This window comes from Gobius niger (assembly GCF_951799975.1).
Source record: "Gobius niger genome assembly, chromosome: 13".
Classification (NCBI taxonomy): Eukaryota; Metazoa; Chordata; class Actinopteri; order Gobiiformes; family Gobiidae; genus Gobius; species Gobius niger.
The window spans coordinates 10880534-10906102 of NC_136864.1; the positions used below are offsets into that span (position 1 = coordinate 10880534).

Below are 25569 nucleotides of genomic sequence, written 5' to 3' on the forward strand. Positions count from 1 at the left end.
TGATACGATTGGCCATGGCTACGTGCAGACGCAAGAGACTTTTTTTTTTTTTTTTCGTATCGCCCAATAAACGAGTATGGACGATCGTAAACCACACCTCTCCTACGAGAAAATGAATTGGTGGTCCCCAGACTAAATATCACTTGTGATTTTAGTCTGGTGTTAGCCAGGCTATTAACCGAGTGCATTTTCTCCAGTTCGGCTTTACATTTGAAAGCTAAGGCCGACAAAACTGATCTGAGCTTTTTCCTAGTTATGATCACGTTTTGGTCCTTATTGGTTGTGTTTTCATCACAGTCTTGTTGCTTTTTTTAATATCTTTTGGTCACATTTTTGCAGCTACATTACACTAAAAAACAAAACAAATTGTAAAAAATTTTGACAAAAAACAGACAAAAATATGGCAGAAAAACATGACAAAAAGTAATTTAAAAAAACGCAACAAAACGACTAAAACATAACACAAACAAGGAAGAAGCTTAGATGAGTTTTGTAGGTCTTAGCTTTCAAATTAGTCGTGACACTGGCCTAGGCTGTAAGCTCCAGTCAAGAAGCTTTTAGATTTGAGTATAACAGGAGAAAATGTGCTCAGTTAAGGTGGGGGTTAAGGAGTTAAAAACACAAACATATTGAACAACATCTAAGACAATGGGATTAACTAATGTAACAATGGGGCAGTGCCCGCCCACCTCAGGTTCTAGCAGTAAGTTTTTCTTTCATTTTCTCCACAGACTTTTCAAACAATTCAAATATTACGGTTTATTGTTACTTTTTTAGATAAACATTTCGAGTAACATTGCATATTTTATGGTCAAGGGTTATATCGGATTAGCCCCGTCATGCCTTTTTAAACTCATAACATCGGATCCCTGGGAAAAATGAAAGGTAATTTTACTTCAGGAACGAAAAATACTGCTCGATGTAGAAGATGACTCTGTGCACCAACTTTCCTAGGTTAAAATCATTTAAATTATTGGTTTTAGTAGATTCATTCCAGCATCTACTAACATATTCCTGTGGTGCATTGAGACAACAATAGCTGGAGTAGGTCATACATACTGATGTGGTTCACAGGAAGAGACAAGGACGACTCAATATCCTCAAAAGACTTAAGAATGTTAAGATGCGGTTCATTGCTAGACGTGATTGTTTTATAATTCCAAATTTAGCATTTCTGAAAGGTTAGCTGAGGGAACGGGGATAGCAGAGACGAGATGTTTTAGAAGCCAAAACTGTATAATGGGTTTGGAGGATCTAATTCTGACTTGCAACACTACACAAACACGGACTACATAATTTTGAAAGAAAGCAATGAATGCTGGTCAGTTCACTGCAGGACTGAGACCCAGGGGAACCCTTTTGGCTTTACTGCTTTGCTCCCCACAGCTCAGCCAAGGAAGATTTCAAAATATTGACATTATCACTAAAAAAAAAAAACGTATGAAATAGTGTAGCAGCTTTAGTGGGCATGTGTTTCGCATTGACTCTATGTGCTTTTGTAACAATTGAATAAAAAACACACTTCATAGGATGATCCACAATTCCACTATGATTGAGCCTCTAGATTAGAAGTATATTTTATGGAGTTAAGACTTTGAAATTGTGCAAAAACAGGCCCCTGTTAACCTCGGGAGCACAAAACCAAACACAGGTCGACTGCTGTGACTGTGGAAGGCTCACCTCTGCAGCCGAGCTATTTCCTGGCTGAGGTCATCCAGCTCTTTGTTCCCCGTCAGCTCCACTGGTCCCGTGGAGATGGTGCTTTCCTGAGGCACATTCACAAACAGCAGTGAGCATCGGGCCGCAACAGGCAGTGAAGTTATGCACGGTGGGAAAATGGGAATTCATGCAATACAGGCAGTGGTGGGTTAACACATGGAGCTGAAAGGTGACAGTGATGTTAGTGTGTGAGGAGTGTCTCAATAATAAAAGATGTTATGCTGTCACGCCTGCAAGGATCAATCTTATTTTCAAGGCCTTTTTTTCTCTTGAGTTCATGTTTAACAACAAAGAAGCAGTTCTGGCAGACGCACAACAGAAAGCACTGCTTTGTTTCAAACTGTTTCAATCTGAGGAAGCGGTGAATTGAGGCATCATTCAGTAAGAAACCATCACCAATGCAAAATATTACAATAAAAACTTGTCAAAAGCGAATACATGCAAATCACGACCAACTCAATGCACCAATCCCAAGCCGGAATAAAAGCTTATTTTGCATGTGCTCAGGTCAAAAGATATATAACCACGACACAACATCTTTGTTTTTCCACTTCCTTCACTCCTTCTCTCAATCCCGCCCACCCCCCACCCCCATACCACACGTCTCCAAACACAGACGACAACAACAACAATATCCATAAACAATAAAAGAGGCTTTTTGAGTCACAGAGGACGTCTGTCTATATGTGGCCCACAGAAAGAACAATCCAGTGGAAGATGAAAAATCGAGTCAAGAGGTTTCATTTCTTGTTTCTGTTTAATGAGGGTCAAGCATTGTAAGATTTGTGTCTGTGGGCCACATGGCTGCACGATATTGGAAGACCTTCTACCTTAAATTCTTCTGTCAAATGTTGCAATTGACTCTGTGCATAACTTCAAATCAGAACAACGCCACCCAAGAAGTGACATCTTATTCATTAGTTCAGCAGTTCATTAGTTCAACTTTCTTTCGGTCTATTAACAGACAAAACACTTAAAATGTGTGTATTTAATTATGTTCTTGTAATTTGGCAAGTACCTGCTGATCTAATCAATAAGACGAGCTGTGTGCTTTTAGTTTGGTGTGCTGGATCGAAACAGGAAGTCACTTCTTGGGCGGCGCTGTTATGATTTGAAGTTATGCACAAAGTCAATTGCGATTAGATATGCAATTTATCGATTAAAAAAAAAAAGTGAAAACTTCGAAACAATTACAAGAATCATGCATTTCAGAACACAGTTAGGAGAGCTGAAATACAAACATAGAAGACTAGATATTTTGTTGGTTGCGAAGGAACTTGTCCTGCCAAAAAAACTACAGGCAGCCTTTGTGATTTACAAATTGCAATCATTCATATTCAGCCAAGGGTGGGTAAATCCCTAATGTTTTCTTTTCAAATCTAGGAGATTAACAAACACACACAGAAACTTGGTGATTCCACTGACCCTCAGAGACCGTTTTTCTCATGCATGTGGGAACAAAAGGCACAGGAAGGAAACCTAAACACCTCGCACGACTCGAGAGCCACAGACACAATGGAAGACACAGCACATGAAGAAGGAGATAAATATGTCAAACAATGCAGGAGAATTTAATGCCGCAAAATAAGGTCATTTTGTAAAATTAGGCACGTGAGAACTCAAGAGGGGGGTTATAACAATTAGATCACACACGCGACAGCATGATATAGGTATTCAAAGTATTTTAAAGCATTGTTGACGCTAAAGTGAACAGCATGTATTCTAAGTTTGGCCCACATGATGACAATAGAATGTGTTAGTACAGGTGGCAGTACATTTGGTTGGGCATTAAAAAAAACTAAGGGTACTCAATAAGTGAACTTACATTGATTGAGTGCCCTTACTTTGTCTGACCAAAGAGAAAGTCACCACCAAAAAGGTCAATATTTGGTTTAAAAATATCCAGTGTTGCATTTATTTTTACCAAGTTCTTGTATTGATGATGGGAGAGTGTGACCATTGCGCAAATCATTCTCCAGCACATCCCAAAGATTCTCATTGGGGTTAAGATCTGGACTCTAGAGTTTCCATTCCATGTGTGAAAATGAGGTCTCATGCTCCCTGAACCACCTCTTTCACAATGTGAGCCTGATGAATCCTAGCATTGTCATCTTGGAATACGCCCATGCTTCACAGCTAGATAGTCGCAGGTTCGATTCCCACCTGGACGGGGCTTTTCTGTGTTGAGTTTGCATGTTCTCCCCGGTTCTCTCCGGTTTCCCCTACCACTAAAAAGATGTACAATAGGCCAGAAAGAATGAGTGTGCATGGGGGACGACAAATGGAAAATAGGCTATGATCCAGTGGGGCTTGTTTACATGCATGAGATCCATGTATGTTCATGAACATGCATTGTCCCGACCAAATAAACAAATAAATCAAGGAAGAAGCTGGAATAACCTGGTCATTCTGGATGTTCAGCTGATCCCATTCTTTGGGCTCAAAGTGTTGCTGAATCTAAACCTGACCAATTCAAGATCACAACAGTGAGTTAAATCCAGGTGGCGACTTTCTTTTTGGTCAGACAGTTTATTTAGCAGAATTAGTAGTATACAATAGTTTTAAAAGTGAAAAGAATTGTATTGTAGTTAGTCAGTATTGTCATTTCTGGGCATACAAAATATCGATAACGATTTGGATTGATGACTTTCTGAGCAAAATGCAAAATGTTTGACTACTTCTATCTGCTGATGCATGTAAGCAACATTTTTGAGTTTTTTATGTTTCACTTCTTGGTAAAGCATTAGAGTGTATAATATAAGGAGGAGGACTATGGGTTTAACACTACAGCAGATGGCAGTATTTTCCTCACAGAGCTACAGCTCGGGAAACTTAGGGAATTTCCAGCCAAATGAAATTGATTGCAAATGGTAAACATAATTTAGGACTTTTACATTTCCTTCGGCGGAAGCACATAAATAGTGAAGTGTAATGAAGAAAAAAAAAAACTGGAACAGCTCACGAACAAAAAAGTGAATAAAAATGAGATCGGAATATGAGACATGCAGTATAGCAAGAGGAATAAGGTGGACAATGGCGCCCCCTGGTGACTCACTCTGCGTAAATTAGAAAGGGTAGCAAGTTCAGGCCTCATGGCAGACATAAGCCCAGTAAAACCCTGCTTGACAGGATAAAAAAGAACAGCACACAACAGCAAAATCATTTTACTTAACCACCAGAATATAAGAGATTTACAGAACTCAGAGTTTCTGCAGGTAGCAGCAAGTCAAATGTAATGCTTTTAAATGCCATTTTTAATGCCCTGCCCCTCATATATTTTTCAATGCTGCAAATGCAAAACATCTTGGCATATTCTATTTCGCAACATTTGTGAACATTCAATAAAACAGAGGAATGAGGGGAATTGTATTGACTTGTAATGCCCCACAGAAATTCTGAGAACTGTGCAAATGTCTTTTGAGCACATGACTGAAGATACAACTGAAGAAATGGTGAGTAATTTGGCTGAAGCACAGTGGCTGTTTCAAAAAGATAAATAAAGACTTGGTAAGTTGCTCCACAAAGCCACTAAACTAAAACTTAAAGCTATCCATGTGAACCCCAAATCTGATCATTACAAATGTTTTTAATTAATACAGGCACCTCCATATTTAGCATTCATTCACAGCTCACTAAAACATTTGCAAAGATTATATGATTTTATATCTCAGCAGTAGCAGAAAAAGGAGAAATCGGCACATAACAGACAGTACTCACTATGGCGGCGCCGGCGCCCGTCCGCTCTGAGGGAGGGATCATGTCTGGAGTCAGAGTCGTCGGAGGGTCGATATCTTTGGTGATTTTCTGTTGGATCAGGTACATGGCCAAAGAGAATTGCTCTCGGTTCAGCTTCCCAGTTTGTTTAGTGTCAGCAAGGCCCCTTCAGATACAATGAGCAGCAACAACATATCATGGTTTTGGTAATTACAGAAACTTCAGTTGTTATTTTACTTAGTAAACAAGTAACAAAAGCATGAATAAACTCATTCTATATACATTAGCCATTGGATATGTTACCATTTGTGACAATATTATAGTATTTACAGTGAAAAAGCATCTTCCGCTTTTGAGCCAGAATAAAAGCAGTTTTTAAATTTGCCACCAGATGGCAGTAAAGGATTTGCAAAATCTTGCTGTCCATTCACGGTGACATGAAAACCTGACTTCAATATACAGTTAATTTGACAAAAGGAAAATGTTTGAAATGCATTCAGTTACAGTGATCTTTGATGTAGATATACATTAGATAGATTTACCTTTGGAAAGGTAACGCACAAATGCACAAAGACATTTCTTACATTCCCCCATAAATTAACTGGTCTCATCATTTATTGCTGTTGAATCTGATAGCAATCCACTTCAAGTGGCCTCTGGGAAAAGTGTTTCACTTATCCAGCTGTTTCAGGAAATACAATCTCTACTCCACCGACACCTCAGTAACCCATCCCGGAGGCTTTTGTAGCAGAAGAGAAAAGGAACAGATCGTATGCCACTAGTGAACGGTGCTCTCACCAGATCTGAGCCAGCATGGTCTGAGTCAGAGTGGACTGCATGAAGATCTCAATGACCTCAGCCCCGTTGATCAGCCCATCTCCATCTTCGTCTGTTTTTTTGAACAGCTCATTGTACCGCTCCCTGTCCGCTAACGGGACAACCCAGTTTACAGTCGGCTAAAGACAAAATGAAAAAACATTTATTTCATTCTCATATAAAAAAAGTAGCATCTGCAGACAGCTGCATAAGCAAGAGGATTGCTAAAAATGCAAATACATATAAGTACTTTTCAAACCAAGGTGTCACTTTTAAATAGGGCAGAATGTAAAAAGGTCAAGATTGAAAGTCAGATTTTTCAGAGAAACCTGTTCTTTCAACTGTCACAGTTGGGAGATCCTTGTAGCAATAACAATTCACAAACTGGCCAGGCCCCAATGACCAACAATGTGGCAAAACAAGTCCTTCTTTTGAACACTGACGGGAACAAATCCTGGATTTAAGTTACAATTTAAATCTCTCCTAGAAAAAACAGTCGTGCAGCAAGAACCTTTCAGCATGTGACCTTCCTAAGGGAATTATGGATCTATTTTTGGGACCATACAAATTTGATCGCAATATGTTTCAACAATAATATTAATTTCAAAATATGTGAACGTTACCAACTTTGTAATTTTTCTTCCATGACACATTCCAGTTACTGGGAGTATGTAAACTCACTGCAGCTACAGACACCAGGACAGCTCCATTTACATATCCATATAATCTCATCATTGCAAATAAGGTGCTCCTGCTCCTGGGGCTTTTCTGTGTGGAGTTTGCATGTTCTCCCCATGTTTATGTAGGTTTTCTCCAGGTACTCCAGTTTCCCCTACTGCACAGAGTCGCAGCAGCTCAGGACTAACCCAACATCTGCAATTACTTGTGCATTTTTCCATTCATTTTAAATACTTGACAAAGTGCCCAATACTAATATGAGGTGTATATGAAAACCTGACAGTAGCATACGCACTGTTATGTGATTGCTGCCTTTGGGAGGGCAGTAGTTGGACAACATGACAAACTAACAAAACATTCTGTTACTTGATTTGAAAACGCCTTTTACAAATAACTACTCAATATGAAATCAACAAAAAAAAAAACTGTTGTTGACCCTAAAACTTAAGGCATCACTTGTTTCATTTGACTGTTAATCTTTTCTCATATATTGACGCAAGGCATCAGGCCAGTTTAATCCTAATTCTTTACACCAACAGTGGATTATGTTTAGTAGCTGCATTTTTGTATAATGTCACAGCTCACTTCAGCATTCGCACAGTAAAGATATTACTGCGCGGATTTCGAACTACTCCTGGTATTATTACCAACCATCCATCCATCTTCTTCCACTTGTCCGTTGCCGGGTCGTGGGGGCAGCTGTTGGAGCCCAAATCACATTGCACCAGCCCCTTATGGCTCCTCCTGCAGGTGGTGGGTCCACAGAAGGACGGCCTCAAGGTTGTAACCCGGGCCTGTTGGTCTCTCATAAGGCGCTTCTGAACCACTCTTTGTCTGACCCGTCACCTAGGACCTGTTTGCCATGGGAGACCCTACCAGGGGCACGAAGCCCCCGACAACAGAGCTCCCAGGATCATTCGGGTTCTCAAACCCCTCTACCACGTTAAGGTGGCAGTTCCAGGAGGGGTGGTATTATTATGCCTTACAATATAGTTCCCCCTTTTATCCACTTAGAAAATCCACATTGTTTAATTTTGTGTAATTATACTTTGTAGTGTAACACTTTACATAACCATATTTAAATAGGGAAAACGTGGAAGAGTCTTGTAGCTTCTATCTTGACCTCGTTTGGAGCTATAGTGGAGAGGAGGAGAGGCTAAATGCTAACAGCGTCTGCGCTGTGTTTACGTGATTGAAGGCACGGGTGAAGACCAGACAGGTACTAAAGAACTCGTCTAAGGTAAGGTAAGAACATATCTCAGTATGTAAAAACGGTGGCCTATTCCTTTAATGCATCAGCGTGCACAAATGTTGAAGGCTTAATGTGCTTAATGTGCTTAATGTGCTTAGTGTGTTTTGCCCAAGAGTGGGGGATGAAAAAATATTTTTTGTTGGTATTGTACTTGAAAATGAGCTACTATGAGCTACTTGCAGAGCTCTTGTGTTAAGAGTGGTACAAGTGGCTCTTGGTGAATGTATGTTCCGTTCAGTGATGCAGACACACCATCTCATTTGAGGGTCTTCGCTCAGTGTAAAACCACATCTGCCCCACATTTTGTTTATGTTTCACTTTTCTCTGAATGGTTAAGGTGTGCATTATACTTGAGACATGCCGTGAAAATATCTGCATTTCTACTGCTAAAAAACTCAAGACTTAACTTTAGTTCAATTAGCTTTGAGTTGTTAGCACCCACACAAATAAATTGTGATCATCCATTCAGCAGGTGCTCTTCTTATGTTCATACGCAAAACCACTGACGTTTTTGACATGTATGTCAAAGCCACAGCAGGAAGACAGCTGTCTACAGCAGCTTGAGATCAGCCATGCGCACTGTTTGTTAAGGGCTTTATGTTTGTGGCCACAGCTTTAGGGGGCATTACCTGTGGGGAGGCCCTGAAGGAGTGTTTCGGTGAGATGTTGACAGTGGTGGGCGGTGGAGTCTTGACCAAAGGAGAAGTGGGGCGCCGTGAGTCTTTGAGAGGGGTCAATCCAGGTGTGAATCCAGCGAAACCAGGCAACACAGCCACTGCCCCTGCTAACGCCCCTGGAGTCTTTTTCTGGGGTCTTTTTGATGGAGGGATGAGAGAATGTGGTAATGTCGTGGGAACAGGCTCTTTCTCCATTGCCCGATACACGAGATGCATGGCCTAAAACACAAAAATGTCTCATTTCTCAAAACAATACTGTTGGTTCAGCTCGCAAAACAAGCACCATTTGTACAACTTCATAGATACATAGTTACAAGTCCTTGTGCAATTTAGCAACTTGGAAGAAATACAATTTTGGAATCAGTTCAGCAACAGGCAAAAGCAACAATTCTTCAAACTCAAAAGCTTACCACAATAAATTCATCCTTGTCCAAGCTTCCATCTTTATCGACATCACTTAGATCCCAAATCTGCAAAAGCACATCAAAGGGAACAAACTAAAGTACAAACTTTTGTATTGACACAACTATAGTGTAAAGAATGAAGGTCACACTCACTTTTCCCAACACGTCAAGAGGTAGTTTAGAATTTATTAAAACGGGCTTCACTTTGTCTCCGGAAAGCAAACCATTAACAGGGGACAGGCTCTCGAAAATGCCCTCAAACTTTCCTTTCTCATCAGGCTAAAACAAAACAAAACAAAACAAAACAAAACAAAACAAAACAAAACAAACATCTTATTAAATTATATTTCATTTAATTTCTTAAGTAATGCAGTGTGAACTTACCTTTATTGACCACTGTGAATCTGCTGATGATGATGACACGGTTAGTAAAGGGCTGCTTGTGTCTCTCTGTAACAATGGATCATAGTTTTTGTAACAAATACGTTATTAAACTAGCAATAAATATGACTACATTATCACTAGAATTGTCTTACAAATGTAGGTGCCGCCAGTGGACGATTGAGGTTGTTGAGACTGATTTCATTTCCCCCTTGAGCTGAAGCCACAAGTCTTAAAGCTATGAAAAATCCCTGAAGGATGAGATAGAGCATGAACAAAAGAACCTGGGGCAAAACAATCACTGTCAAATTCAAATAAGTAATACTACACCATACCCTCTTATCCAAATAGCCTTTCCGTTCCGAGTCTGCGAGATCCCATATCTAAAGAGAATACTTATGGTTAGAATAGTGTTACAATGCTTTGTGGCCTTACAACTAGTTTATACCTTTCCCAATGTACTGTCAGAAAGTCCTGATTTCTTTAAAAACTGTGCAGCATCGCCGGCTGAGATTTTGCCTGTGTTTAATGGGTCCAGCTTCACACAAATAAGTAAACAAAAAAAGTTTATTACCATGCACGTTTATACATTTCAAGTCAGCCAAAAAGGACGAGTTTTCTACCTGTCTGTAGTAGTTTTCATAAGCCGGATTCCCACTTGAAAGCTGTAGAAGAGGAAGAGGCACTTATTTTAATACCCCAACATTATGGATTTAAGATGTAACTAATGCTATAACGTCACATTCATGTCAACAACAGTAAACGGCCTGGCAGACACCAAACCAGAGTCATTTAAGTAGTTTTGGGTGATGTTTAAAGATATTACACCTGTCTCCACTGTTTCTGAGTGACATCATTTGACTTAGAGTAACTTTAGGCTAATGTCAACTTCAGCGAAACCTAACTTTAACGCTCCAGTTTAGCTCTGATCGGCGAGGATCCAGCACCGACGCTGCTCTTACAGTACACACTGCACATACGGGAAGTTTGCGTTTCATTAAAAGTTGAGAATATACATTTATTTCGATGTGGTGTAAGTTGTTACCTGGCTGAGTGTCATGAGCGCCGCCATATTTCCTGGTGTGTCGGGAGCGCGCACACGCCTCTTAACTGACGGGCACGAGCGGCGACAGGCTGAGGCCGAGATGTCACGAGCCGAGAGGGTGAGGAGATAACGTGCAACGCTGACGCTTTTAAACAGCTTTTCTTCACTTTAACTTCGGTTCAGATCAACTTTATTATCAGAGGCGGCTGCTAGTAGTTGTTGCAATTCAGTTTGCTATATAATATTCTATGAAAAGAAAAATACTACTTCAGGGGTACAGGCAATGTCAGGCCCGGGGGCAAAATCCGGCCATCCAGCAGAGGACCTCTGGCCCCCAAGATGATTATGAGACATTTTAAATAGACAACTCAAGCATCTGTTAAAGTGCCCTAAAAATGCTGAAAATACTGGCAATTTCTTCCAAGTTCCCAATCCTCATATTAGGACAGATACAGTATGCGACACTGGGATTAGAAGACATTGACTTTAGAAAAGGAAGAAATTTGACCCGCCACAAAGCTTACTTGCTTAGCTATAGCCTACTTATATGAGTAGTTTATTTGTTTATTTGTTTATTTGTAAGGAGCCCCATTAGCTACCACCGTAGTGGTTGCTAGTCTTCCTGGGGTCCAGGATTAAAAAGCATTTACAATAAAATAACATGCATTAAAACAAACAAGGCACAACAGTAATACAGGACAAGATATAATTACTGAAACCAGACCAAAGATTTTAGTGTGTTTTTGAAAACATGTAAACTGGATGAATCTCTCAAATTCACAGGCAGCTTATTCCACAATTGCGACGATCTAAATTCAACAGTTTTTAGCAGCAGACTTGTTCTAGGTCGATTTATCGCCACGTCGTCACTGCAAGCACGGCGTGTGGAATAAGAGTGTGTTTTTCAACAGTCTTTTCACTTTTATCATTTTTAAGTATCAGCACTCTTTACTATTTGAGTAGCCTAATAAATAAATAAAAAAGGAGTATTTGTTGAGCTGACATCAAAACAATGAAGCCCAAGATTTGCATTTCTTGTACTTCATAAAATTATTTAATTCATTAATCACTTAGATCACACTAAAACTAGAATCAGATTACTGTAGGCTCTCGGTCGTACAGGAGTTGTCCATCTTCAATGACTCAAGTACCTTCATTGTAGAATCAGATTAGAAATAGAGTTGAAGTATCTCGAAGTTCCATTACTCTTACTTCAAAAAGTATTTGGTTCTACTTTCTCCACAGAGGGGAGTTTTATTAAGCTAATAGAAGCATCTTTATCAGAAGACTCGTTTGGGTATACTGTGATGTAGAAATAGTAATTACAACTTAAAACTTTTCTCAAAACAGTCCAATTCCTTGTAAGCATTTGTACTAAAGAGTGAGCAACAGGTATGGTTATAATCTTTTAATAAAAACTTTGGTATTGACATTCTGTCCAATAAAAAAAACGTGACTTGTGTTGTCAAAAGTCACATTAGGGGCAAACCAACAATTTCCATAACAATGAGTTTGAAAAACATTCAAGCAGCTTTATTCTAGACATACAATCTCTTTTAGCACTCGAGAAAAAATCTTTTTTCGTTTCAGTATGGAAGAGGTCAGTGCCAGAACCAAAAGAACTTATCGAAGTGTGATCTTCCATAACAATAACTGCATTTGATAAAGCAGGGTCAATGCACTGAACATTTATTATTCAAAATAGTTAAACTACCTTGTCAGGTGAACCAGTGTGAAAAACAGCAAACATTGGAGACTTGAGATTGTTAGTGGCTTAAATCATTCAAGATTTAACTGATTGACATTTCTTCTCAGAACAGGGACAGGGACAACTTCAAGAAATCAACTCACAACAATGACATCCACGTCCTTATATTATTTTCACCCCCCCAAAGTAGTTTTGTGCCCCATTCCCAGAGAAAGGATGCACAGCAGCCACAAAATGCCTGGGAATAGAGGACAGAGGTTCTCTAGAAGGGAATGACAAAACATTTCTTTCACATTAGACTCAGAGCTCATCTTTTTGTTTTGCGGCTTCATCCGATTCTGAAAGTTCCTCCTCAGCCTCGTCTTTTGTATCCTCTTCCTCCTCTTCTTCCTCTTCCTCCTCTTCCTCCTCATCGGCATCTTCCGTCTCCTGTGCCTTGTTTCTCTCCTCCTCCTCTTTGCGTTTAATGTCATCTTGTTCCTGCTTCATTTTCTTCTCTGGCTCCTGTTGAAAGTTGACGACAATAAAACAATTAAAACACTGGTAAAAAAACAAAAAGCTTGAATATTTTTGTACAAATCTAGTATTTGTGGAAGATTTGGCTCATTGGTCCCAAATCCCTGGACTGGTTCAACTGCATTACCTTTGTAACACCCCACGTCTCATTTCCAATTTCCTCGGCTTCTTTCGCATCGTCAGTGATCACGAAGTTGTCGAAGATGGTGCCAGATTTCACCTGAAGGGAAACGCAACTGTGAGTTTCCAATTTGGCCATAAGAAGAACAACACATGGACATTTTGTGTTGCCTGTTTACCTGCCACAAGTCAAGTCCAAGGATACCGAAGTTGTCAAACTTGTAAATGTTGGCGTCGGGGCTGTACTCCGGGTTGTCGATCTCTGGATGCACCCAGGCTCCTTTGTAGTCGGGGTTGTCTTTTTGTTTGGGTTTCCATTCGCCCTGTAATACACAAAGTGATTATTATAGCAACGTAAAGCTCATATCTATGCATATTAAAAGAAGGGTAAGAAAAGACGGCTCACCTTGTACTCTGGGTTGGGAATCATGGGTGGTTCCCACTCTCCATCCATATCCTCATCCCAGTCGTCAGGTTTCTTCGCATCAGGGTCAGGGATGTTCTCAGCCTTGTCCCAATCCTATTCAAAACAACAATCACAGCAATGTTAAGTGATGTCAGGCTTGTTCCCTTTTGGCTGAGCAAGTAAATCAGACAAAATATATTGAATGTTTTCAGTCTTGAAATTGGCGTCATTTGAAAGTAGCCTATAGTTGTGCATTACTGTTTTATTATTACTATTCTTATTGATGTGCACTGTGGGGCATTATCCCAGCGTGATTTTGACTCCTAACTACAAATGAAAGCCTTTCCCTTGTTGTTCACCCCTTTCGCAATTTACCTGTATAAACAGTTGCAAAAGCTCAAACCAAAATCATTCATTGCACAACACAAATGAAAAGATTTTGTCCCCATCCCAGTTTGAGAGGTGGAGGAACTGGTTACCTGGTTATGAATAGAATCTAAAGTATACTAATAATACTTAATGTACACTTTATGATCATCATTTCGATTTTTACCTCAGGCTTGACGTCCTCGGGGTCATCGATCTGGGCGCGGTCATCCCAGTCCTCGGGCTTCTTGGCCTCTGGATCCTTAATTTTCTTGGGAGGCAGGAAGTCCCAGTCTTCCTCCAGCGTGCCAGATTCTACCTTCTCATTGTCAATTTTCACTTCATAAGTCTGATCTGGGTTCAAGATCAGCGTGTACAGGTGAGACAGCTCATCATCCTGAGGGGGAAAAAAAAAGTTATTATTATAATTATAATTATTATTATAATTATTATTATTATTATTATGATGTTTTGGTCCCATTGTACTTTCAAAATTATTATTTTTTTGGTGTGGGGTGGGCGGAGCAGAAAGTACCTTGCATTTAATTTCCTTCTTGATCAGGTGATTCTTGCCCTTGTAGTTAAAGATCACATGGACTTTCTTGGTGCTGTAGCCGCAGATGTCAGGACCTGAAAATGAAAAATGAAATGCAAATCCAATTCAAACCGCGTGGTTACCCTTCAGTGCGGTTACGTTTAGTATATATCTTACCAAACATCAGGTAGTAAGAAGACTCTCCATGCATATCGGCCTGGTCCAAGTCAGCAGGGAAGACTTTTATGTAGCCACCACCGCAGTCGATCTTCTGCTCATGCTTTACTGTAAACTGAAACACCACGGATTTGCCTTCGTTGCTAAAAGGCTCAAAACGGGCAGATGTTGCATAGAAACGGGCATCCTGACTTGTCTGCAGACCTGGAATGAAAAGTGCAAACAGTCAGAGAAGTCGTTTTATAATTTCAAAAACAGAGCGTAAAAAAATAAACAATAAATTACAGCTTCTTGGCATATGGCTAGAACTGGATTTCACAAAAGGTCACATGACTTAAAAGAATAAGCAGCTTTCATTTTGTTTCACTTTTAGCTGCAAATTTGTTTCACTTTCAGTTTTAAGACGGGGATTACTAGTTTTCCTTTATCAAATGATAGATGTCCATGTGAGAATTCACCTTTATCTTTCTCTGCATCTCCATAAAAAGCTCCAGCGGTGAGTTTCAGCTCCCCATAGTCAGACTTGTGTTTGGAGTCCACCCATCGACTTCTCCATTCATCTAGGGGGGGAAAAAAAGAAACATTTTGGTTTACACTCGGGCCTGCTAGCCGATTGGACCTTGACAAGCTAATGCATAGATCAATAGTAAACACAGAAAAACAATCACATCGATGTTTTCAGGAGGAATACATTGTCAAAATCTATAGGTAAAAAAAAAAAAAAAGCAAAATGGTCGTTTACAGTAAAGCATCAGGACACATGATGAAGTCGCTGCACGTTTGATAAAAGCCATTACGCGCATAAACCTCACTCACCTCCGTCTAAAAACTCCTCCCGAAAGTACACCTTTGCGTGCACACTGCATACTGCCACCACCGCCGCGACCACAGTAAAAATCTGCATTTTCACCCCGAAATGCAGCCTTCACCCCTCAAAAACGCAGCCTTTCACGATGCCCTTTCCGAGTTGTGAATGAGCACACGGAAGAGGACGGTATATTTCAGAGTGGCTCCGGTGAACAGATGTCTCCTTCCCATTGGGCCGCGTGGTGCCAAGTCTGCGCCAATGGCAGTGCACCACGAGACACACGCTCGCCCTTTTGGCTGGTCTCGGATCAGTCTTTCCTCGTTTGCCTCACCAGCGTTGTGTTGAAATCATGTCTGCCTCCTCTGTTGGGACATTTGCATCCCCTTTTGCTTGGCCTAACACGCCCCGCTGCTTTACAACCTGTGGGGCTTGCGGAGTGTCATTTTCTAAACCATGGGGAAATCGGCGTAATATGACTCCGACTAATGCTTTTTTTCCAAGACTGAATACTTAGTGAGTCCCTGTCATAGAACCATAATGTAATATTTGGTTGTGTGAATGGCCACTGATGTTGGCAGCTCAAATGTTTGGCAGTACTGACCATACTTTCATGAGACAAACTTTACAGTAGGAGCTTTACCTGATTTTACTTCTAGAAATGGAATGACATATAACCTTTATTGTCTTGTGTACCCCTTGGGCCTTTCAATGGTCTTCCGTGTGCCCCCTACCTCAGGGGTGTTGCAGTTTATTTAGAAAGTAATACATTTAAAGTGGTATTTGTAAGAAAAAGGACAATGTTGCGGTCAAAATAAACCTAAAATTCTAAAACATATTTTACTGAAAAATATAGCTTTTCTTATAAAAAATTATGTTCAATGTCCCTCTTTTTTCAATCTAAAATTGTTTCAAGTACCCCCTGCTAGGTCCTCGAGTACCCCTGGTTGGGAAACACTGCTTTAGAATATCATAAAAACAAACGTTTGCGAGGAAAACAGCGTATATCAAGTGACAAAACATTTGTTTACATTTTATGAACTTTCAGGTTATTTTCCTTGTATTTTTGTGACGGTGATCCTAAAAAGTGACACTGCAAATATTGTGAAATGTGCCTAGAAACTTGTCCCAGGAAAGAATTTGGATGCTACAAATATATTAGGAAAGTTACAAATGAGTTTTGACCCCCACTATTTTAATTTAGTGGCTTCCCCTTTCATTGTCTACAATAAAAAAAATAAAAAAAATAAAAACAGGTATAGGGCCTTTAAAGTGATAGTCTGGAAGTTTAAATGTTTTACAAATTTTATAAAATGTGCAAAATCGACCACCTGTTTTGTAAAGTCCCACCTTCCCAGATTACTGCAGCTAATCAGAGTCTATCATCCTCCCACGTTGACCAATGAGAGGAGCTTTTCCTGGGAACCAGCCTGTCAGGTCCAATCAGGAGGGAGGAGGAGGAGCTGATCGTTCACTCTAAAATTCTGTTCCTGCTCTCCTCATTTTGCAAAAACTAAGAAGGGCTTTCTGGTCCAAGAGGGGAGGCGTTTACTTTCACATTTCACCTTCTGTCTCCTCACTCCATCACTTTAATGTAGTTAAATGCTGCACATTTTATAAAGAAGCGTTATCAAAGTGCTACACAAGATCGATAATAGGAATCAAAAATAAAATCCAAATGAACAATCAACAAAAAAAAACTTAAATTATTAAAAACATTACATTCTTAAAAGCTATATAGCTATATAGCCTAAGCAAAAACAATTAAAACCATAAACTACAATGAGAAAAAAAGTTCAATACAAAAATGAAATCCAATTCTTCCTTGTTCTTCTTCCTGGTTGAACAAGGCCGTATCCATAAGCCTCCACTCCCCTTCATATCAAGCCTCCATAGTTAGGACCAGTCCACAAAAGTATCAGAGCGAGCTGCCCTGTGTTTCTTAGTAATATGGACCAGAAATATATACTGAAATATAGAGAAATCCATGCCATACATCCAAGAATGTAAGAACTAATTTTATAACACAAAGGCCAGCTTTCATATTCAACGTGTATTGAGGGCCCCAGTGAGGTTGTGTGGTCATGTCATTGAGCAACAAAACTGCATGTGAGCAGGAGGAAGACGTCTCACATCCAGCTTTGGTTATTGTGGTTCTTTGAGGTCGCCGTTTTTAACACAAGGTGGCGCCAAATGTCTTTTTAAACTTTGAAAGTTAGCAAGCAATTATCACTCCACTTCATGTCATTCTTTTTTTTCCTATATTCATTTATTTCAGGCAGCAGCACTAGAATATAAGGCAGACAACAGTCACATGTAACACAATGAACAATTCTGCCTAAAATGGAGTGGGAAGAAGATCGACTATTTAATCCCACCCCCAATTCTCAGTTAATAATTGACATTTTGATCATCTACTACTCTTCTCTACTTTGTTCTTAGATTTTCACAGGTAACAAATACTTACTACATTGTAGCAACAATGTATACCAACAATGGTGGAGAGTGAAAAAAAACGAGCAATGGTAAAGACAGGATTTGGTGATGTTTAACTGCTCTGACCAGATGGACTACAATGGGCTGTGCAGGATTTACAAAGGCATTAGTTAAAGCTAGTGCACAGTATATACAGAATAGGGGTCTTTAAGTTCACATGTTAAGATAATTCTCTCCTTTTTGTGATCAGGCCTTGCCGAGTCTGGCTCCTGGGGCTTTGTAAACCTTAACAGAACAACTTACAAAACTGCTGTTTGGTAAGTCCATTATGATTTTGGGGTGAGGAACTTTTAGTCAGTATTGCGAGCCCTTGGTGCCAGTCAAAAAGTCAGGTCCGATGAGACAGAGTGCAACTTTGTGATGAGTCACTGTGGTCTGTCTCTTATCTGCAAATGCACACAAACACGTGGCTATAATTGCGTTATAGATGGATGAGGACGTCCTCTCTGTCTCAGTCTCATTATTAGTTGTTTCCTCGTATCCAACTGGATGGGGGCACTTATGTTGAGCTGCAAGCTGATGTACACAAGTTAAGCTTGCTGGTCTTGTCAACCACCCCCCACGAAACCTCAAGCTGGTACAGGTCGCCGTCCGTCTTTAGCTCTTGGGGCCCCTTAAGGCGGTATTAGCTTTTGAATTCAATCTGTGACAGTTTCTTCTAATCAGCGTGGTATGTAGATAGTACATTTTACAGTTAAACGCTATTAGTAGTATTTAAAGCATTACTATTATTTACAGCTTTAGGAACTGTCACAACATGGTCTGATGGGCCAAAGTAGTGCCAGTAAAACTACTGTCATCCACTTTCTAATGAAGGCCATGAGCATGAACGCCAAAGCTATAACAGTGTCAATGGACTACTCATGTAAGACAGTACACTTAACCAATGTGCCAGATTATGCCTCCATTATTGTGCCTCATGTGCATAACAGAAGAACCTCCTTTTTTTTTTTTTTTCTCAAGCTGTGATCACTTTAAACAAGGCACTTTGAACAAGGCACTTCTATTTATTTATCTGTATGGACTTTTATTGTACAGTGTTTTTTACAGTGTGCTTTTAATGTGGCATTGTTTGTTCTGTTTGTTCTAATTTTTTATATTGTGTCTTTTTACGTGTTTTACATATCGCACTTTGAGCTCTTTGCACATTTTTTTCCAATGTGCTGAAAACCATTGCAAAACATCAAAAGGTCACAGTTTTTCAATCAATCAATCAATCAAACCTTATTTATAAAGCGCTTTTCATACCAAAAGGTGTCACAATGTGCTTTACAGATTGCAATATTTAAAACAATACACCTGGCAAAACCGCCCATATATATATTTTATATATTTGGATTAAATAAATGGATTAGTCAGTTAAAAGCTAAGCTAAAAAGGTGGGTCTTGAGCCTGCTCTTAAAAACATGAACGTTCCCTGCAGCCCTGAGCTCCTCCTCAGGTCGTTCCAGAGGCGAGGGCCGTAATATTGGAAAGACGCCTCACCATGAGTCTTTTTGTTGACTTTAGGAATAACTTAAAACTACTTTAGGAATAACTTGAAAGTACTTTTTAAGTAGCACAAATGAATGCACTATCTGTGTTTTTTTGTTTTGTTTCTTTAGGCCGTGGTGCTGATAGGAGAGCAAGGAACAGCCATGACAGTGAGGATCCTGAGACTTACCTGTCCAAGTCTGTAAGTCCCTGCTGTTTTACTATTGTGACTGTGCTTTCAGCAGAGCGAACTAAACACAGCCAAAGCTCAGCGCAAAGAGAAGCAGGCAGAACCTCATGCAGTGAAAGCCAAGTTAGATGCTATGAAGGAGAAGCAGGTTTCCTCTTAGTTTACCCAGGTTTACCGTCATTTGTGAAAGTATGAATAAAATGATACGTAACTGAGTAATAATAAAATGCAGGCTGCGTCTGTTCTTGTTGATGGTTTCAGTGGAGAACAGATCTGATAAAGCAGCAAAGAGTCTGAATTGCATACATATCAACAGGTACAGTACAACAGTATCTCTTACTGTATATCTTCATACTGTACTGACTTGTAGGTGTTGTACTCCAGGTTTCTGTCCTACTGTGGCCCATTTAACCAAAGCTTTCGTGACATGTTGATAAGGAGATCTGCGAGACCGAGCTCAGGATCAATAAAATCTCTTTTACAGAAAAACCCTTAATCTCATTTCTGCTTTGGTTGACCCTCCTACCATTAGTGTATAAAGTTACTGACTTTATTCAGCATTCCCTGCCACTTGAAGTAATACATATGTCTCGCTTTTTCTTAAATCTGTTTGAGATAAGTGAATGGAATCTCCGAGGTTTACTGTATTAGGAGATTATTTATCTGTGCAAAACGGCATTATTGTCACAAAGGCAATAAGACATCCCCTGCTGATAGATCCCCCGAACACAAGGAAAAGCCTGGATTAAGAAAAAGGAACAGGCCAATTCACTTTAAGAATGGCTTACATGGAGTTTTGCTAACAGCTTTATCAAATCAGCGACAGTTTCAACAGTGGTATTTAATAATAGTGTGAGTTTTGTTCCAGGTGATGCTTCCGTTCACATTTGGAAGACTGCAGTGCTTAAACTTTGGATGTCGTGCTTATTGAAGATGTCCATGAGGAGCGTGACCCGCGCCCATGACAGTGTTCTTGAGAGAAAACATTGTCAAAAGAGGTAATACTGTAGTTACATGGAATAATAAATAATGCAACCCCTCATTCCTCACTCTCACTCTACGTTCGGCTCGTAGGATAGATTTACAGAACAACCAAATTGAACATAGCAAGTTTCAGACACTTATTAAAGTCTCTTCTTTGAGCATAAATATTTTTCTTTTGTTTTAATTCTTATCGCCATCAAAACTGTTTCAAAGTTTCAAAACAAACTACGCTCTATTGAAAAGACAAGTGAACCAGTTTGCTCTGACCCCCAATTATGTCAGGGGCAAAATGGTGTCCCATTGAAAAGTGTTCTTTATCAAATCCAATTATTTCCGCTCCTTTACCTTATTATTTCCACCGAGGACCACATCCCAATCGTCAGCCTGTTAACTAGAGCCTGGGCCCCAACCAGGGTCACGCTTGACCAAGCAAAAGAACGTAATGTGTGTAATTCACTACTCATTCTGAATTCATGTGTAGCAAATGATGTTATCTATTGTCTCCACGTTGAGAATGATGGTGACTGATAAAGAACAAATATATGTAAACAAGTTAATTAACTAGACAATCAAAACAATCTTCTTTGTGTAATTTCATCATATGTGTGTATCTAAGTTGGAATTGAGTCATTTTTTGCAGCTTGCTAATATACGTTTTTTTCCTAATTATTTAATTTGATACACAACTGTGCAACAGGCAAAGTCGAGAACATTATTCAGTCGTAATCTCAAACAAACCCTGCTTCCACGTAAAATAAGCCTGAGAGTCTGCTGGGGGCTTATAGCTGTGTCCCTCCGGGGCAGGAGCTGGTGGGGCCTCAGACCTGATTGAGTGGAGCCTCATCTGCCTAACGGCCTGGCATCTTTCCATTGGCCCAAAAACACATGCGGCTCCATCAGGCCAGTTTGTCCTGTCACAGCTTACACAGCCTTTTGTAAAGCAGCGCTCATTAACAGCACTAAGTCATGTTTGTCCCTTGAAAGGAAAACGAGATCAGCAGCAGCAATTGTTTTAAAATAGTACAGCAGTATTGCTTTATTACAGAAAATGAAAAATACATTCCTTCATACTATGTAAAATACATCAAATGACTTGTCGTATTAATGCAAATGGAGATACAAAATACATTTTATCAATCAAATGTTAATATTTGTTATACATTTTTAGTTCTTTGGCTTTTTTTTACCACCGTTTTTAACAGGGACAATGACAAATTTACAAAAAAGGGGAGTTCTAAAGGTCTTTAAAAATCTTTATAAGAAGTAATACAAACTCCATCGGTTTTGAAGAACTTCTCGACTCATTGGAAAGAGTCTGGCTGATGATGATTTAAAATCTGATAACACCCTCACAAACTAGCTTCTGGTTGTAATTCACTGAATACAAATACATTTGTGTTGTACTTTAAATGCTTCTCTGAGCGCTACAGACACATACAAATACTGTATGCTTTTTTGCAAACACTGCTTTGTGGCACAACAAAAATATGATTGATGCAAGAGAGGCTGCCAGCACTAATTACCTTTCTCTCTTGAATTCATCGTCTTGGGTTAACACTTGTTTAGCTGTGCACGGTTGCATCTTTTTTAAAGAATTGAAATTAAGACATCACTTTAAAAAACAACTCTTGAAAAATGTGAATTTGTCAGTTCTTTGTGGGATACTCGGGTTTTTGAGGGCATTCTGTTTGTGACTGAGGATCCAGGGTTAATCGCTTTAAAAGCATTAATTAGGTGTTAAGAGGTCTGCTTGTCTGCTCAAATTAGACTCTGAGGCAGACTACGCAGTGTGACTTCCGATGGCTCACCCTACAGATCCCAGTGCCCTCCAAGATGTTAAATGTGTTTCAAACACAATGTTGTAAAGGTTTTCTGCCATGCTTGAAAAGTAAAAAAGAAAAAAGTTTAATATACACCATGTAGAGAAGCAACATCTTGTGCCTTGTTGCAAAATGCTGTTGTGCTAAGTGACGATGTGAATTAGATTTTAGGAACGTGTGGTGTGATGTCAATTTTAGTGTTAATTCCTATTTGTGTATTGTCTGTATTTCTTTTTCTATAAAAATGAAGTATCCAGCATAAACACAAAATAGATTTTTTTTGCAAAATCTTTGTTGTGGCAGTGTTGTGTCCAACAGAGAGTAATTGCACACCAGTCTCACTGGATGACACCATCTGTAATTCTTGACCGGCATTCAGCTGCATGTCTTCAGTGTGTCACATATGTTGCCAGGTTTTGTCCATGGACTGAATGTGCTCTTTGGCCTTCATTCTGAGTGCTGCGATACTAGAGCTTCGATCATCCTCCATTGGGTATTTGTCATTGAAGTTGGGGGTGCACTGATACGGAGGTGGGCCCATCGGCTGCATGCTTTGAACCATGCCAGGAGCAGAGTTTAGAAAGCCGTGATTGGGATAGGCCGGTTGCAGGCTTTGAGGTGACCCGATGAAACCTGGTATACTGTGCATGGGTGTGGCACTGGAGATGGGAGAGGTGAGCCATGGGTCCAGCGGCATCGGGTTGACGACAGGCCCCACAGTGGGAGGCATCGGTGGTCGGTTGAATGAGAGCATGGGAGAGTCATGGAGTTTCATTGTGCTGGTGTCCATCTTTTCTTGACGCCTCCATTTGGCTCTTCGGTTTTGGAACCACACCTGAACAGATTGATGAAATTAGACTCTTGATAATCACTTTGCCAACTGTTAGCTCAAAATTGACAATAGCATCATTAAAAAACTGTAGCATACCTGGACTCGGACCTCTGGCAGATTGACCTTCATGGCCAGCTCTTCACGACTGTAGACGTCAGGGTAGTGGGACTTCTCGAAGGCTCGTTCCAGTTCGTGGAGCTGATAAGTGGTGAAGGTGGTGCGGTTTCTTCTGTGCTTCTTTTTTGAGTGTGGTTCTTCCTTACATGGGTCCGGGGAGTCTTCTGTATCTGTCTCCTTGTGCAGACTGGTCATCTCTGATTCACTGTTGTCTCCATGGAAGATGGAAGAGTCTAAAACAAGAAAGTACTATTTATTTCAAAGCAATACTGAATACAATTGTTTCAATATTTACTGTACAGTTAGAGAACTCCCTGCTGAGATTTGTGTCTCTTTTGCTGGGAGGTCATAGAAAAGTGACCCTATTGTATGTGTTTTAGAGGAAGAAGGAGCAAGTGGTCACGCAGATACAAGGAGTAAACAGATTGACCCCTACCCTTGTCAAGGAATTGAACCTGAGATATTCCTGCTGTGTGGTACAAACACACAAATAATGTGCATCATTTCTTCTTATTGCCATCATTAACGCCGAGTTTTACTGGAAAATTAGGGTTAATAACAAAACAATTTGTGAATCAGCCTTGATTATGATTCCAAATGATTAATGATTAAGAGCCATACTTCCCATACCGTGGTGTGAGTATCACTGGGCTACTGGGCATACACTGGGTAGTTATTAAGGCCAAATTAAAAGTATGTAAAGTATTAAAAACATTAAAAATGCTAACAAAAAAAAGACTAATTCCATAAAATGGATACAGAAAATAAGTCCAAGGATTATACTCATATTGATGTACACATACCCTTTAGTGTTTTGCAGATTTGTAAAACCACATGTTATTCTAAAAATGTGGTTATATTTTAATGAAAAAGATTATGAAGAGTTTGGTGAGCGCATGTAATTGGCAGGGCATATAAAGTGTAAAGATTGCAATGTTGAGTTAAGAAAATCCAAATGTATTTATTTCTAACTTTAATATAGAGTGAGGCACTCTTGTACTTTAATAACGTCTACATTCAGCCTTGAATGATCATCGAGTCACAGCCGAACCTTACTTGCGTGACTGCTCATTATGTAGAGTGACTGGGAGCATCTGATCACGGTCTTATCAAAAGTGAAATCCTCGCCTCTTCCCCAGATAAAAACAGCTTAATGACTACTTTATACTTGTGAACACCAGGGGTTAGGGCAGGTCCACTCCACATTATGTCTTTCACTGAATTCTTCCCTTGGAATAATCCCATAGTAACAGATGCTACCAGTTAATGCTCATAGTCCCTGCCTCTTCCAATCTGACAGACTTCACATGGCTTCAGCGAGCCAAGTATCAGTCCAGGTCCAGGCTGTGATCTCTCTATAGAGCAAATTTGTGTGACTCAACAAAGCTTACGAGGCAAAACAGACTAACTGTTACTGTTGCCTTTTTGAGACTCATGGATAAATAATCCTAGACTTACAGTAATTATGTTAAAGAAAGTAATGTGTAGAGTGAGGACCTGGTTGGTATTTTGGTGCCTGAGCACGGAGACACTCACCACTGTATGTTGGGTGCTGAGCACCATTGCCCAGCTCTGGGAGGTGTCTGTAGGGGTCTTGTACTCCCCGTTTGTCCACGTTGTTCTGCTCATGCTGTTGATTTCCGAGACTTGCTTTTTGAATGCCGTCTTCTCCTACTGTGTGAAGTAAAGAGTCCTGATCCTTTGTGAATCCCAAAATGACATCAATGCTGTGAACTCTGCCTCCACTACTTGAGCCGGCACCTTTAGCCATATCATAGCTGTCCAAGCATCCATCATCCACAATTCCCAGGCTATCCATTGACAAATGCATTCGAGATGTTTGGGAAAAGCTCGAGCTACTTTGCAAGCAAAACACGGAGATGTTTCTTCTGTTTCAACTATGCTTCTTTAAATGTGAAGGAATGGGACATATCCTTTCTTAACTCGAGAACATCTACAGAAAATTATTTGTCTGTCTGAAAAACAAAAGAGTGGAAAAGAACACACATTTAATCAGAGTTTTATGTAGAAAGGCTGCAGGTGTGATAATAGTAATGATAATTGTTTTCACTTGAGCATAAGTTATCTGGGACTATCCGGGTTAAAAAAAAATACATACATAAATAAATAAATAAATATCTAACAATAGCAGTAAAGACACAATTTCTCCTATTACATTAAATATAGAGATAAAGCAGTATGATTTTAAAAAAGACTTACCATCAATCCAGTCCCTCTGAGAGTGTTCACTGTGCACATCCTGTCTCCATGGGCCATAAGCACACAAATGACACTTGAGAGTATCTACTGCTGCTACTTGTTGCTCACTGCTAAGTCC

General features: G+C 39.9%; 3 protein-coding genes across 6 annotated transcripts in view; all 3 read right to left on the minus strand.

The window, feature by feature from the left end:
• The window catches only part of LOC306972961 (epidermal growth factor receptor substrate 15-like 1), a 30256-nt gene extending 19524 nt beyond the window's left edge, over positions 1-10732 (minus strand). For 2 of the 4 annotated variants that reach the window (XM_079569707.1, XM_079569710.1), the window contains exons 1-13: positions 10687-10732; positions 10265-10306; positions 10090-10179; positions 9977-10024; positions 9797-9892; positions 9645-9710; positions 9414-9539; positions 9267-9326; positions 8809-9075; positions 6232-6389; positions 5437-5599; positions 4775-4840; positions 1681-1766 (exon numbers count right to left, since the gene is read on the minus strand). In XM_079569707.1, the coding sequence (XP_079425833.1) occupies positions 1681-1766; positions 4775-4840; positions 5437-5599; positions 6232-6389; positions 8809-9075; positions 9267-9326; positions 9414-9539; positions 9645-9710; positions 9797-9892; positions 9977-10024; positions 10090-10179; positions 10265-10306; positions 10687-10713 (1295 nt within the window). In that variant the 5' untranslated portion in view covers positions 10714-10732. The remainder of the gene's footprint in view (positions 1-1680; positions 1767-4774; positions 4841-5436; positions 5600-6231; positions 6390-8808; positions 9076-9266; positions 9327-9413; positions 9540-9644; positions 9711-9796; positions 9893-9976; positions 10025-10089; positions 10180-10264; positions 10307-10686) is intronic. The other 2 variants (XM_079569708.1, XM_079569709.1) reach the window with 2 other exon arrangements.
• Positions 10733-12149: 1417 nt separating this feature from the next.
• On the minus strand, positions 12150-15513 carry calr3b (calreticulin 3b). The gene is made up of 9 exons (XM_079569821.1): positions 15331-15513; positions 14973-15074; positions 14515-14718; positions 14338-14432; positions 13990-14199; positions 13437-13550; positions 13210-13353; positions 13038-13130; positions 12150-12898 (listed from the first exon to the last, which is right to left on the minus strand). Exons 1-9 carry the CDS (start codon positions 15416-15418, stop codon positions 12695-12697), a joined length of 1254 nt encoding a protein of 417 aa, XP_079425947.1. The 5' UTR covers positions 15419-15513; the 3' UTR covers positions 12150-12694.
• Positions 15514-22679: 7166 nt separating this feature from the next.
• Positions 22680-25062, minus strand: LOC306972368 (retinal homeobox protein Rx2-like; the record flags this gene model as incomplete). The annotated part of the gene is made up of 3 exons (XM_079568958.1): positions 22680-23117; positions 23211-23464; positions 24768-25062. The coding sequence occupies 3 exons, from the start codon at positions 25060-25062 to the stop codon at positions 22680-22682; spliced, it is 987 nt and encodes a 328-aa protein (XP_079425084.1).
• Between the last annotated feature and the right edge of the window lie 507 nt (positions 25063-25569).